Source organism: Crinia signifera, chromosome 8 (genome assembly GCF_055691185.1).
Source record: "Crinia signifera chromosome 8, ASM5569118v1, whole genome shotgun sequence".
In the NCBI taxonomy this organism is placed as follows: domain Eukaryota; kingdom Metazoa; phylum Chordata; class Amphibia; order Anura; family Myobatrachidae; genus Crinia; species Crinia signifera.
Window position 1 is genome coordinate 49,854,304 of NC_139224.1, and position 15,606 is coordinate 49,869,909.

Here is a 15,606-nt window from a genome sequence, read left to right on the forward strand (position 1 = left end):
CCACTGCTCTGTACTGGCACTGCATGTGTGTCACTGCTGTCTCTGGGCACAAACTGTGCCACTGCCGAGTGGGCACCGCGTGTGATACTGTGCCACTGCCCTGGGTGGGCACTGCATGTGATACTGTGCCACTGCCCTGGGTGGGCACTGCATGTGATACTGTGCCACTGCCCTGGGTAGGTGGCAAAGCTGTAAGTGTTACAGTATACAGTGGGAAAGTACAGTGTGGTGCACTATCTGGTCACCGGTGTAGTCACTGAGACATGCAATACGTGTTACCTTTCCTCTGGGCGCTGTGCGGTACAGGATGTCCATTGTTATAAGGAACCCAGATCTTTTTGAGTGGGTTTTGGGTCAGCTCCCGGGGAGAATCTGCCATTGCCGGACACTTCCACACTGCACTCACCGGCAGCACTGCAGTCTCAGCCAATCACACCGCAGCACAGTGTAGCCCGCGCCGCAGACTCAGCCACTCACACCGCGGCACAGGGTAGCTCGCACCGCAGACTCAGCCTCTTACACAGCGGCACAGGGTAGCACACACAACAGACACGGCAGAAACACGACTTGCACATGCAGGACCCGGTGCACACATCACACACAAACACACACACAACCTCCGTGCTGACTGCACAAATACAACGTCATCCAGCGTGTTCTAAGACGCTCCACCCAGTAGAGGAGCAATTTACCACAATTAACCTTATAGAAGCACCCATCATTCGCGCTTGCTCAGGAAACGGTCGTATTGATCATATTACTAGCGCACACTTCATACAATTACATTCTAATGAATGGGACACATATGCTGCTTTCAGACCGCATCTCTGGCTTTGACCCTGTATTTGGAAACGTTTCCAAAAACGGGTCTGCCAGATAAAACCCCTTTCACACCGCAGCACTTAAACGGTATATTACCGTTTAAGTGCCGATTTTTTGACACTGGCAGACCCGTTTTTGGAAACTTTCCAAATACAGGGTCAAAGCCAGTGCAGCCTTCAGCCCTCCCCCCCCTCCTCCTCCCCCCCCCCTCGCGCGTGTCGACCGAGAGCGTGTCGACGCCCCCCGCGCGTGTCGACGCCCCCCCCCCCCCCCGTGTCGACTTACCCCGTGCCGGTACCTCCGTTGTGGATCCCGGCACTGCAGCTCAGTATGCTCGGAAAGCACTTATGAAAAAAGTGTCTTCCAGAAAATGGCTGCCCCATAGGAAACCCTGTTTAAAAAAACTGTCTTTCGTATGGGGGCAGCCATTTTCTGAAAGACACTTTTTTTATAAGTGCTTTCCGAGCATACTGAGCTGCAGTGCCGGGAACCACAAAGGAGATACCGGCAGGGGGTAAGTCGACACGGGGGGCGCGCCGACACGCGGGGGGTGTCGACACGCGCGCGGGGGGCTCCAGTGCTGTGAATACTTAATGAGCGCTCATTAAGTATTCACTGTGCTGAATTTAGGACCCAGCTCATTGGCTGGGTCCTAAATACCGTTTCAGAACCGATTTTGAGCCTAAAATACCGGTTCTGAAACGGGTAGGACCCTGCATTTTAACCGGTTAGAAAAAACGTTTTTTTCTAACCGGTTAAGTGGTCCTGCACCTTTCAGACCGCACACATTACCGTTTTAAAACGGTAAAAAAACGGCAATATACCGTTTTTAAAGTGCGGTCTGAAAGGGGTTATACTGTATTAGTACCAGCTGCTGGATTTACCTGTTATGTTCTGCAGACGTTAAACTGTGATAGTACAGAAGGGTGACCTTACAATTATAATGAGGTGTGTAATACCCCTTTTACACTGCAATCCAAGGTCCTGTCCAGGGCACTGAACATGGGTTACAGCCATGTCACAGACACACTCAGAGGCTTGAAATCAGTTTATACCCCTTTTAGACATACTACCCGGGATTTTGGCCAGGTTTACCCGGGATTTTCAACCCAGGTCACTCCCGGGATTTTAGTAACAGACCCCCTTTAACACTACGCCTCAAATCTGGGAAAAACCCGGGTATAACCCTTTCACACATAAGCCAGGCTTTTCAAGCATTTCAGTGTTTCATCATTAAAATGGGACACGCCCCGGCAGCAAGAAAGAAGCAACATCACATTTTTAAAACTGAAAAACCCGGGTAAACCCATTCAGACATAAGCCGGGTATTATACCAGGGAGTTAAATACCGGGAAAAACCCTGGTCAATTGCAGGTGCTCAGTATCCGGGAGTGAAATCCCGGGTATACCCTTTCAGACATACGCTAGTCATGGGTTTGGTGGCGTTCATGTGAAAAAACCCGGGATTTTCACGTATGTCTGAAAGGGGTATTACTGTGCAGACTGCACCCAGGTTTATACAACAGCTTTGGTACTTCCTCATCTTTGCGGCCACCGCTACACCAGTTACGTTAGCCGCTACTTAACCGCTACATAAGGATTTTCGCCAAGCATCATCATCCACTCGCCACGCTTCAGGCTCGACGACAACTTCACTAAAGGTAATGATGGTGCCATGGACACAGGAGGGTGGTGTGGACACAGCACGTAAGTTCTGTAGCATAAACGGTAACAGCAAAGATGAGGAAGTACCTGGGCTTCTCCTCTGCTGGGGCATGGAAATGACATAAAGCACCATTTTGAGCACACAGGCCCACCTGCAGCAGATGGGACAAAAGGGGGTGTGGCCTCATTTAAAGGTGGCGAGGCATCAAAAAAAGGAGGCATTACACATTATGGAACATACCATGATGCCCATTACAGAATATGACAAAATCCTTATGCCCATTACACATTATTATGGGCCATGGCAATTATTCCTGATGGCTGGGTGCAAATTCACCTTGTCTTAGGGAAGTTGTCTGTGCAGTGAAGTGTCACTGAGGCCCTTATTCTGATCGGTGCGGATTTTTCCGCATGCGGTCGGACCGCCGATGGTTTCCGACTGCGCATGTGCAGAGGTCACTCTGCGCATGTGCAGGCGGTTTCGCCGTACCTATTCTTTAGACGCCGCACGGGGGCGTGAAGGGCTACTTAGCCTCATTACCCTATGCATACGCCCCGCGTTTCATGGGCGTTCCCATGCAGCTGCCCGCCCCCATACATGATTTCATACGGACAAGTGTCCGTGTGGTCTAGGGTGGCGGGCGCTGGTGGAGCGTGCGGCCCTGCATTCGATGTTCGGCGACCATCGAATGCAGGGGCTTCTCCCAAGATGGAGGAGGCGTATCCCCGTCCACTTTCATGCGGACCGCCACATATCCGCGTACGGACGGAGGTGGCGATCCGTATGGAAGGCGGGGATTCGCCTGCACGGTCCTGGCCGCATATTCTGATCTGGCCGCACAGATCAGAATAAGGGCCTGAGTCTGCTGTCGCTTCCCTCCACAGCATTGACACTGCGGATGGGGGTTACAGCATACAGAAATGCAGTAAAAACCCAGATAACAGGGGTTTTACCGCATTTCTGCTTTAGAACATCCCGCCCCCAGGGAAAAAAATTCTGTAAAACCCCCCGATTTCGGGGGGTTTACCGCATTTTCAAATTTACATAGACTCGTCCGCCACATCTTCGCATTTGGGTTGCGATACCCTATAGAAGCCTATGGGCTTATCACCACCCGCCGCAGACCCATACCCTGACCCCGTACAGGGAGCTGAGGGAGAACTTGAAGAGGGAGAGCCCATCCCAGGGATGTGACTGAGACCCCTCCCACACCACATCACAGGTATCGCGGGGGGCTTCCGTCACCACATTGCGATGCTAGTCACATTTGTAAGTACATATGCGATAGCATCACTGCAGTGGCGGCAATGTATTTTAATACATCCCACCCCCAGTCCCTAAAGCTGGCTGGAATTAGGCTGTTTGGGGTCACACACAGAGACCAGACTTCAAGGGGAACACAGCTGCACTTTCTGAACGCATACATTAAAATGTACGAGTTCAGCTTGAAATCCGGTCATCCCGTCCAATCCCAGCATGCTGCAGTCAGACACAGCGACCACATAGGAGTCTTTGTACAGACTCCTTCCGGCCAAGCAGGTCCCGTGGCCGCTTAACAGTGCCGCAACTAGTGGCTAGCCAACCCATCAAGATTGCTGTGCCAGCCCCCAATTTTAAGTCCAGTGGGAGATGCAGTGTTTACATGTAGGGGCTTATTCTAAGTTGACAGCAAAGCTAGATGCAAAAACAGACCGTATTTACCCTGCATTCCAAGAAATGTAATTCATATCTGTGCAACGCAGCAATATTTCGCAGGGGCAAATTTTGTACCATTAGTTGATTTTGTTAAAAATGACTCACATCAGTCAGTGACCCACTGACATAGGGTTTGGGTCATGGGGTCGACCCAATTAAGGTCGATTCTCAATAGGTCAATTGGTTAATAGGCTATAGGTGGACACCTTAAAAAGGTTGATATAGCTTAGGAGGATCAGGCCCTTTCTCTCACAGAGTGCAACTAAGCTGATCATCCACTCATTAGTCATCTCACGGCTTGACTACTGTAATGCTCTCCTCACCGGCCTCGCTCGATCCCAACTGGCTCCTCTCCAATCTGTCCTCAATGCTGCAGCCAGGTTTATCTTCCTCTCCCGCCGCTCTAATTCTGTAACTCCCCTTCAACAAAATCTGCACTGGCTCCCATTCCCCTACAGAATCCTCTTCAAACACCTCACACTCACATACAGGGCCATCTCTAATTCTATTGCTCCATATATCTCTAACCTCATCTCCATTCATACACCCTCCCGCCCTCTACGGTCGGCTGACGACTGTCGTCTCTCCTCCACCCTGATCACTGCTTCCCATGCTAGAGTACAGGACTTTGCCCGTGCTGCACCCCTTCAGTGGAACGCACTCCCTCGCTCCATTAGACTCTCCCTGACCTTGCAAAGCTTCAAACGGGCACTGGAAACTCACCTATTTATCAAAGCGTACCCTTCCACTGCATAAAGCAGCTGGTTCTCCGACCCCTTGCCTGTTTACATCCTGCTATCTAACCACCACCCACTCGCTTGCACCTCTTGTAATCTGTCTGTCTCCCCTTCCTACTAGATTGTAAGCTCCTCCTAGTAGGGCCCTCTTCCCTCCTGTTGTCAAAGCCCACTTCTCTCCTATACTCCAACACTCAGTGACCATCTTCGTCTGCATACTCATCTCCATCATTGGCCTCAAGCCTCTAGTTGTATGTTGATTGAGTCCTCACTACTTACATTTAAGCTGTAATGTGTATTGATCTGTGGCGCTCTTTATTTGTATTGTATTTTTGTTATTTATTCAATGTTATGCCAAGCATTGTCTCCCTGTATTGTTCCTTTGTACGGCGCTGCGAAACACTTGTGGCGCCTTATAAATAAAATTATAATAATAATAATAATAATAATTGGGACAAAAGGTGTGGGATTAGTCCACAATATTTAACTCCTTTACTAACACCGAGACATAGCCTATGCATACCTCCCAACAGTCCCGAAAGCCGCGGGAATGTCCCGGTTTTCGGGGACATTCCTGCATCCCTCCTGTGGCCGGCAGTGTCCGGCGGCGCGAGGGGGCTGTTGGGAGTCCGCCCTGTCGGCTGCTGAGCAGCGGTGAATAGCCTCTGGGTCATACCCCCATAGCGTCAAAATGGGGGCGTGGCATCGTGGGAGAGCCGCAAGTATAGGCCACGCTCCAAAATTAGGCCACACCCCCACCTACGACGCACAACACTCTGTCCCTCCTCCATGATCTCCCTGAAAGTTGGGAGGTATGCCTATGCATTAGTAAATGCCAAATGTATTTACATGAGCTATTCCTGAACACAAGTCAGAGCCGAGCTTCAGATATACTGGTCTTCGCCGCTCATACAGGATGCATGGAGATACATTAATCTCCAAGCGCTCCTGAGCCAGTCATTCGGCAGCCTTCCAGGCATGACCCAGGGTGCAACAGCTGGGTTGACCCCTTCATACCGGCTTGTACCAAGTTCGGGAACGCAAGGTTCTTGATTGTCAAACTCCTTTTAGTAGTGTTCCCTCTAATGTGGGGTACACACCAGGACGACCACCGTCGTTCACGACCGATAGACGACCATGGAACGATTTCCCTTGGACTTCCCGGGAGCTCCCAGGCAGTCCCCAGCAAACGATTAGCAAAAATTGTGTTTTTTTGCGGAACGATCTAGATCCGATCCCGATGCGCCCGCGATGGTCGTTAAGACGGTCGGATCGCTGGTTTTTGTTTTTTTTGCAAGAACACATGCGACCGTCGTCAGATGGGCCTTTGAAATTTGAATGAAGGGGCTGGACTAGCAGAGGGGGAGGACTAGCAGAGGGGGATAGGAATAGCAGCAGCCATTTTAAACCAGTGTATTTCTGCTTTGTTACTAGTGAGGCTTGGTTTATACCTGCTGAACGCTGGACATAGCTATTTACACATTACTTTGTTTTGCCTGCCATTACAAAGTGTCTTTTAACCCTGCACTATGGAGAATGCAGTGATGGGTAGTCACCAGCAACAGTACCTGCTCTATTATGCAGTTTTGAAGCTCAGGCGTCAGAGAGCCCAGCGCAGGAGAGAAAGATCATGCTGGACAAAGCAGTGGCTACTTCAGCGTCAGACTCGTTCGCACATGCCACTGCTCAGGGACATCAGGGAGAATAACCCAGACGATTTCCGTAACTTCTTGAGGATGGATGATGCCACATTCCAGGAATTGCTGCGTCTGGTGACTCCCCACATCGAGAAGCAGGATACCAAGTATCGCATGGCTATCCCTGCTGAGGAACGGCTGGTGGTCACCCTGAGGTTTCTGGCGACAGGACGGTCTCTTGCTGACCTAAAGTTTGGATCCCTCATCTCCCCGCAAGCTTTGGGCCTCATCATCCCGGAGACCTGCAAAGCCATTGTGAAGGTGCTGCAGTACCAGTATTGCAAGGTAAGGATGAAATATACACTGTACACTTTATTGTGCAAACAAAATATTTTTATTTATAATTTAGGCCTAGGACAGAAACAGGTTTTTTAGGCCTTTCATGGTTAAAACATGTAAAATAGTAAATAGATTGTGTCAACAAAAATATATTATAATACCATATATAAAAGATATTGTACAAAAACACACACTATATATAAAGATTTAAGTATGTATGACCCAGTTTAAACTTTCCCAATAAGTACGGGCTACTGTGTGGCAGAGGATGTCTGCCGCAGATAAGTAAAGGCTGCGGCCCACATGGCGCATGGCGCAGATGCAATGGTCCCGGCCCCATTGATGTGCGCCATACGCCATGTGAGCAGTGGCCATCACATACCTGCAGCTGAGACCATGTCTGCCGCACAGTACCCCATACTATTGGTAAAGACAAAAGGGCAATAAATGGAGTTTGCTATCCAGATTGAGGAGAATCCTGTTCTCCCTCTGGTAATGCAGGTACAGGTAGCAGCATATAAAAAAACAAAAAACACACTCTGGTAACTTCTGGAACAGGCACTTACAACAGTAGGGATAAGGTACTGTGTGGCAGAGGATGTCTGCTGCAGATATGTAAAGGCTGCGGCCCACATGGCGCATGGCGCAGATGCAATGGCCCCCGCCCCATTGATGTGCGCCATACGCCATGTGAGCAGTGGCCATCACATACCTGCAGCTGAGACCATGTCTTCGGCACAGTACCCCATACTATTGGCAAAGAAAAAAGGGCAATAAATGGAGTTTGCTATCCAGATTGAGGAGAATCCTGTTCTCCCTCTGGTAATGCAGGTACAGGTAGCAGCATATATGTAGAAAACCAAGACAAAAGACACTCTGGTAACTTCTGGAACATGCCCTTACAACAGTAGGGATAAGGTACTGTGCGGCAGAGGATGTCTGCTGCAGATATGTAAAGGCTGCGGCCCACATGGCGCATGGCGCAGATGCAATGGCCCCCGCCCCATTGATGTGCGCCATACGCCATGTGAGCAGTGGCCATCACATACCTGCAGCCGAGACCATGTCTGCCGCACAGTACCCCATACTATTGGCAAAGAAAAAAGGGCAATAAATGGAGTTTGCTATCCAGATTGAGGAGAATCCTGTTCTCCCTCTGGTAATGCAGGTACAGGTAGCAGCATATAAATAAACAAAAATACACACTGTGGCCCTTGTGTGGCAGAGGATGTCTGCTGCAGATATGTAAAGGCTGCGGCCCACATGGCGCATGGCGCAGATGCAATGGCCCCCGCCCCATTGATGTGCGCCATACGCCATGTGAGCAGTGGCCATCACATACCTGCAGCCGAGACCATGTCTGCCGCACAGTACCCCATACTATTGGCAAAGAAAAAAGGGCAATAAATGGAGTTTGCTATCCAGATTGAGGAGAATCCTGTTCTCCCTCTGGTAATGCAGGTACAGGTAGCAGCATATAAATAAACAAAAATACACACTGTGGCCCTTGTGTGGCAGAGGATGTCTGCTGCAGATATGTAAAGGCTGCGGCCCACATGGCGCATGGCGCAGATGCAATGGTCCCGGCCCCATTGATGTGCGCCATACGCCATGTGAGCAGTGGCCATCACATACCTGCAGCTGAGACCATGTCGATGGTAAATGATAAAGTAGCCTATTTTTTAAGACAGATCCTCAAAAACAGGACACTCTGGATCTTCTATCAGTAAAGAACTGTAGAATTGACGGTACTGGGGGGGTTGAGAAGGCTGTGTAGGTGTTGACTGGGTATGTGTTGGAATTGTGCTCGACTGGCCTGCTACGGTGGCAGGCGGAGTAGGCACTGGTGATTCTAATGACAGTGGTGTGTCTGGTGCACTACCAATGCCAACTATTTTAGTGCCACTGTTGAGATACCCTAAACTGCCATTATACACCAACTCCATGCATAACTTTTCAAAAGTAAGTTGCTGGTCAGGAGCCATGTTGCGAACACACTCTGCCACATAAGTGAAGTAGTTGTCATGTTTGTCCGGGTTTCTTTGCAGGACTTGATGTGCCCGCATCATAAATTCTTCATGTGCCGCTGCTTCTCCTTTTTTTCCTTTGCCACGCATTTTTTTGGCACGGGGGAGTGGTGGAGTGGGTTCCAGGGTGGGTGGCGGAGTGCGTGCCGGAGTAGGAACTTCGTTAGATGTGCATGCATTATCAGATAGGACAGATAGGTCTGGGGTTGCAGGTGGGTAGTCACCAAGCTGTAAAAAAATTGAACATGTTTACTAATCAATTCTATTTACTTCTAATTTCAGTTCCCTACCAGCGTGAATGAATGGAAAGTCATCGCAGAGGAGTTTGAACAGCGATGGAACTTCCCAAATTGCGGTGGAGCCATTGATGGCAAACATGTCCGCATAGCCCAGCCTATCAATAGTGGTTCCTACTATTTTAATTACAAGGGCTATTTTAGCATTGTACTAATGGCTGTGGTGAATGCCAACTATGAGTTTATCTTCCTGGATGTAGGAAGGAATGGCCGTGCATCGGATGGTGGCACTTTCAAGGACACAAAGTTCTACGAAAGGCTCATAGCGAACACCCTTCACTTGCCGTCTGTCCAGGAAACTAAACAGGGGCTTAACTTTGTTTTTGTGGCTGACGAGGCTTTTGGCCTGCACGAGCATGTCATGAAGCCATATGCGCAAAGGGGCCTGAACCATGACAAAAGGATCTTTAACTACAGGCTATCCAGGGCACGGCGTGTTGTGGAAAATGCTTTTGGCATCCTGGCAAGCCGGTTTCGCATTTTTCACACTGCCATTAACCTGAGGGTGGACAAAATTGACTGGGTTGTCACGGCGTGCTGTGTCCTGCACAATTTGCTCCGCAGAAAAGCCACACAGCAAAGGGCTACAGGCACAGCACTCCAAGAAGACCAAGAACTGCCAGAGGAGGTAGTGCAGATATCCTCCTTGCAAACCCCAACACAACGCTACACAGGGAGTGCACGAGCCAAACAGGTGAGGGAAGAGTACATGGCCTACTTTAATGGGGAGGGCGCTGTGGATTGGCAGGAGGAATCAATTAGATAGCCAAAAAAATAGACTCACCGATGCAGACTGCGAATTCTCCTCCTCCTCCTGCGCCGCGACTTCTTGGTTTTCCTGTTCGACCATAAGGACTACTCCTGTCCTCATCGACTCCTGGCTGAGGGTGAATGTCAACCGGTCATAGTACCAGAGCGATGTTTGATACATCTCGTCGACTCCAGCACCAGACTTCTTTGCAGCCTCCATCTTCTTGTGTTCCTTTAAGAACACCGTGCGCATATTCTGGATGCGTTTCCTCACCCATTCAACATTGGCCTCTGGGTGAAATGGAAGACTGTAGCGTGCCAACTCCTCCAAGGCTTGGTTTCTTTTCATTTTGTTTGAATACTCCTTGGATTTGGTTCTCCACAGGCATTCGTGTGTACGATATTTTTCAATAAACCCTTCCAAAAACTCTTGTTCCTTTGCGTTGGACATTGGGACTGTAAAAAGATAAAACCATTTTAGTTGTTATAGTTATACCCATGTTTTGTTTCATATTTAAATTTTTATAGTTATAGTTACCAGTTTACCTAGTTCTTATGTTTTAAGTATTTAAAATGTTAATAAACTTTTATGAAAACCACTATACATTTTATTGTGCAGATTGCTATTCACACACACAGGTGAATGGGGCCTAGCAGAGAGGAGTGCTTGGAATACTGCAATGGTGGACAATGGTTTATGTATATATATCTATATATACACAAACACACACACACAGGTGAATGGGGCCTAGCAGAGAGGAGTGCTTGGAATACTGCAATGGTGGACAATGGTTTATGTATATATATCTATATATACACAAACACACACACACAGGTGAATGGGGCCTAGCAGAGAGGAGTGCTTGGAATACTGCAATGGTGGACAATGGTTTATGTATATATATCTATATATACACAAACACACACACACAGGTGAATGGGGCCTAGCAGAGAGGAGTGCTTGGAATACTGCAATGGTGGACAATGGTTTATGTATATATATCTATATATACACAAACACACACACACAGGTGAATGGGGCCTAGCAGAGAGGAGTGCTTGGAATACTGCAATGGTGGACAATGGTTTATGTATATATATCTATATATACACAAACACACACACACAGGTGAATGGGGCCTAGCAGAGAGGAGTGCTTGGAATACTGCAATGGTGGACAATGGTTTATGTATATATATCTATATATACACAAACACACACACACAGGTGAATGGGGCCTAGCAGAGAGGAGTGCTTGGAATACTGCAATGGTGGACATTGGTTATATGTATACACACAGACATGGGGCCCACCCAAAAAAAACAGTGACATGGTCGGGTGCACGGTTGCCAAACCAGTGCTTTATACACACTATATACATTGGTGGCAACAGTGGGCATGCATAGAAGAGCATTGGGAGTGCAAACATACCAGGTTGTTGTTCTGGGAGATGAGACAAGAAGGAGAGTCCAACTGCTGCGCCAGCGCTGTTTGCTATGTGGAAAAACATGGCGCCGGGGGAGTGTTTAGGAAATGCCACTCAAATAGGCTGGATCAAACGACGGACGCACCGACGGACGGACGACGGAGGCGGCAAAAAACACTCACGATCTGCATACGATTGACGGTCGGTCGGCCTGGGATTGACAGATCCTACCTGCAGCACGTAGGACCAAAGATGCGACCAAACGAGCGGCGTGAACGCGCATTTGATCGGAATCGGATCAAATAAATGTCAAAAACACACGATAGTACATACAATCTGCATACAACCGGTCGGAATTGGATCTAAATTGACAGAATCGTGCCCTAGTCGTCCTGGTGTGTACCCAGCATAAGTTTCTTTTGCAGGTTTTTAAAACCTCAAAATGCACCCTGACATTTTTGTCTGTGGCACTGTATGCCCTTACGCTGCCCCCCACTGTGCTGACATGCTGCTGAGAACTTTCAGTGTATGCCATTATGTGTAATGGGAATTATGGTGTGTAGTATAATGTGTAAGAGGCATTACAGTGTGTGCCATAATGTGTAATTGTCATTACGACAGAATATGTAACGGGCATAGCAGAGTATGACAATGTTTAATGGGCGTAATCCTAGTGCAGTGATAGCTAACTCTGACACTCCAGCTGTTGTTGAACTATACATCCCAGCATGCCCTGTATCAGTTTTACTATTTGACCATGCTTAAACTGATGCAGGGCATGCTGGGACGTGTAGTTCAACAACAGCTGGAGTATCGAGGTTAGCCATCACTGACCTAGTGCATGTCCACCTTTTGTCCATATTGACCTGGTGTATGTCGACCTATTGACTGTTTACATAGACATTGGGGGTGACGTCTCTGCAGCTTACTGAGTCCTTGTGATGCTGCCCCACCGAATACATGGTGGGGCAGCATCACAGGGACCCCACCCACACACACCGCTGTTTCCGCGACAGAGCGATCTCGTCCAGTCAGTCCTTCAGCTGTCTGAAAACTCCGCCCCTGACTCTAAACATAAAGGGGCCCATTTAATAAGGATTGCATATACAATGTAATATGTAACCACCTACACATGCAGGGACAGGTGCTCCAAAAGGATCCTGTCCCTGCAACGCAACCAGCCGGGTCCTGGGTGGGGGGGGGTTGCACATGCGTGGTCTGCGCTGACCCCCTGCCGATCACACCAAGCTGTGCGGTACTTAGAATGGGCTACCACCATCCCAGAATGGCGGTAGCCTTGGGACCATATGCGATGCTGCCCGATATTGATACATCGGGCAGCATCACGTCCCCCATAGAAACTTAATGTGGGACATTTATTTAGAAACCTTAATAAATGGGCCCCATAACCCTTCCAGGCATTTCTCAGCATTGAATTCATACTCCCCCCCCCCCATCCTCCCCCCGGCTAGCTGCAAATAATTAGATTTGCATGAGTCTAACACGGATACTACATATCTCTAATATCTACAGCAGCCCCTTCATTTCTGACAGCAGAAGTGGCTGCTATACCGTCAGAGTAACACATTGCAGGAGTACGATACATTTATAGCCCCTGCAGGTATCCAGATGATACTGTAGGTCAACCCTGTAAAGGTCAACAGGTTGACCCCATATAGTTGACATGCAATATGTCAACATGGTCAATAGGTTGACATAGTCAATAGTCAACATGTAAAAGGTCGTCAGGTTCAAATGGTCATCATGACAATGGATGAGCTGCGCTTTGCTTAGTGCGCCATGCTTGAGCACTGCATGCATGCGGGCATGCGTGTGCCTTGATCAGTGCGCCTTCCAGTGTGCCATGCTCTCTTATCTGCAGCTCCCTTATTACCTCAGATGCCAGCACCAGTGCCACGCCCGCTCAGCCAATCAAAGAGACCCACTGCTCAGCCAATCAGCCAGTGCCCCACCAGGTCACCCAATCAGAGCCGTTTTCTGTAACCTGAGCAAAAAACACGGGTCGCACCCTTACAGACAGACAGCGACACGTTTTTATTTTTAATTAAGACGTGAGAAAAACCCTGTAAATTCCAGGGTCGAAGCCCAAGAAATTTAGATCCGGGTCTACCTGCCTGGAGTCTGAAAATTTCCGGGTCTTCTTCTCTGTCTGAATACAGTCATGACAATGGATGACACACATGTGCCCGACATTTTTTTTTTCAGCTCTCATCCAGTACCATCACGTGGACTACAATAGGGAATAGTAACCTGTGCCAAGCGCAGTAATAGCAGAGCGAGCCACACTGCCTGGTGCAATGCAAGGGGACATGGTACACTAATTAGAGTTACATGTAGCTTAAAAGGGTAATGGCACCCACAAACTGTATTCTCCTTTTTGTGCCACCAAGTCCACCTGGAACTTGACTACATCAACATTTTGTTTGTCTTCCCTTTCCTTGTTGACCAAATGTCCGTTTCAATCTTTTGACCCGGTCAATGTATGCCATGTGGACTGTATGGAACCTATGGACTGTTGACCTAATTAGGGTCTAACTAACCAATGTTCCACATCTGTCTCTGTCTTTACTTTTAAATACTTTAGGATGAAACCTAATTTCTTTTTGCAGCTAATATGATGTTATTCTGATAATGGTAGGACATTCAGATCACATAAAAAAACAAAAAACCATAAACTCACTTGTGCTTCCATTTTACTAAGAGCCTGATTCAGAACTGCATATCGTCGCCATTTCAGCAAAAAGATATTTGAAACGCAGCATATTTTTTTTACACATTTGGAGCTTGTTAATAATTGCATGCCCTCAGTATTTATTTACGTTATTTATAATAGTCCTCTTTCGCCATCTTGTGGTCATTTTATGCAAATGCAAGTGACATTCTCCCAACACTTTACTGTTCTCTGCAACAACACCACACACAGGGCCTTATTCTGGTCGGAGCGGCCAAACGTGCGTACGTTCGCCATTACCGCACGCTAGCCGTACGCGGCCGTTAGGGTTAAGTCCACCCACAAATCAGCCGCTTACGTACGGCCAGAAATACCGTAGAAGGGGAGTGGCGTACAAATGAGCGTACGGCAACGTACGCGGACGGCTCAGCCCTTGCACTCCGACAACAGGCGTACAACTGAGCGTACGGCGCCGCTTACGGCCGTCTTTCCTCCGTCTCCCCACCGACTTCTTGCGGAGATCTGAGCGTACGCCAGTTTGCACGGACGGGTCCCTATTGTTTTCAATGGAAAACTCAGCTTATGTCACCGCTCGTGAGAGTGAGCGTACGTCCGTGCACGCTGGCATACCCTTCACATATATGGACCTGCAAATCTTGCCTCTCAACTACTAATCTGACAATTGATTAATTAATCTATTTGTTATTCAATTATTGTTTTCTATTAACTCAATTGTCTACCTTAATAAAGACCTAATAAAACTACATTTGAACCCACATTACATGTATATTTGTTATGTTCTAATGTGGCATTTTAATCACTATCTATGTGTCCCCATATTGCTGTTACTTTTAAATCAAGTTATGTTGGTGTTTCTGTATATGTACTAAATTATGTCCGTAATTACTTTGTCCAAAATGTGTAACATGTATACCTACCCTGATGTTATGTGTGATGTTTTAATCGAACAACATTAAACATTCATGCATTTTCACTATGTGTTATTTTACTCAAAAACACACACATTCACACATCAATCATTACCCCTCACCTCAAATTACAAGTATAACTTACAGTACACATCTGTATGTACCTACCCTTACACGCCCTCTAACATATTTATTATTAAAAACACAGGCAATTTCGAACTGTAATCAAACTTTTATTTTATACAAAAATAAAAAGGGGGGGGGATAAATAAAAAATTAAAGGCGGGCCTCCAGAAGGCCAAAAAGGAGCTGGAGGTACAGGAGGGTCATCATGATCTCCCGCATTAGGGCTGCCACCTCCTCCTGCTGCTGTTCAGTGTCTGTAATGAAGGGATAAAACAAAAAATTAATATATAACATACACAAATGTTTGTTGTATTTGTACATAATAAAAAGTTCAGAGTTATGTGTGAAGGCCACATACATTTAGAAACTACATTGAAGATGGGTCTGCTGTAAACACAGTACTAAAAAAAAATATGTTAACACACACATACTGTACATAGTAAATAACATTAATTCAATTACTC

The 15,606-nt window shown here is 47.6% G+C and overlaps 2 protein-coding genes across 6 annotated transcripts in view; both read right to left on the reverse strand.

The window, feature by feature from the left end:
• The window catches only part of PFKFB4 (6-phosphofructo-2-kinase/fructose-2,6-biphosphatase 4), an 84,611-nt gene that overhangs the window by 39,012 nt on the left and 29,993 nt on the right, over positions 1–15,606 (reverse strand). Inside the window, exon 1 of one of the 5 annotated variants that reach the window (XM_083156332.1) lies at positions 280–624. The exons of 3 other annotated variants lie outside the window; for them this stretch is intronic. In XM_083156332.1, coding sequence (XP_083012458.1) covers positions 280–379 — 100 coding nt within the window. In that variant the 5' untranslated portion in view covers positions 380–624. Of the gene's footprint in view, positions 1–279; positions 625–15,606 lie in introns of those variants that run through there. One more of the 5 variants, XM_083156333.1, reaches the window with a different exon arrangement.
• On the reverse strand, positions 2,405–10,420 carry LOC146026890 (uncharacterized). Its single transcript, XM_083157943.1, has 3 exons — positions 10,004–10,420; positions 9,071–9,151; positions 2,405–2,536 (listed from the first exon to the last, which is right to left on the reverse strand). The coding sequence occupies exons 1-3, from the start codon at positions 10,418–10,420 to the stop codon at positions 2,405–2,407; spliced, it is 630 nt and encodes a 209-aa protein (XP_083014069.1).

Coding starts and splice junctions, on each gene's coding strand:
- LOC146026890 (XM_083157943.1), bottom strand. CDS start 10,420: ATGTCCAACGCAAAGGAACAAGAGTTTTTGGAAGGGTTTATTGAAAAA. Junction 9,152..10,003: donor AGAATTCGCAGTCTGCATCG/GTGAGTCTATTT, acceptor ATTTTTTTACAG/CTTGGTGACTACCCACCTGC. Junction 2,537..9,070: donor CTAACGAAGTTCCTACTCCG/GCACGCACTCCG, acceptor TTTATGCTACAG/AACTTACGTGCTGTGTCCAC.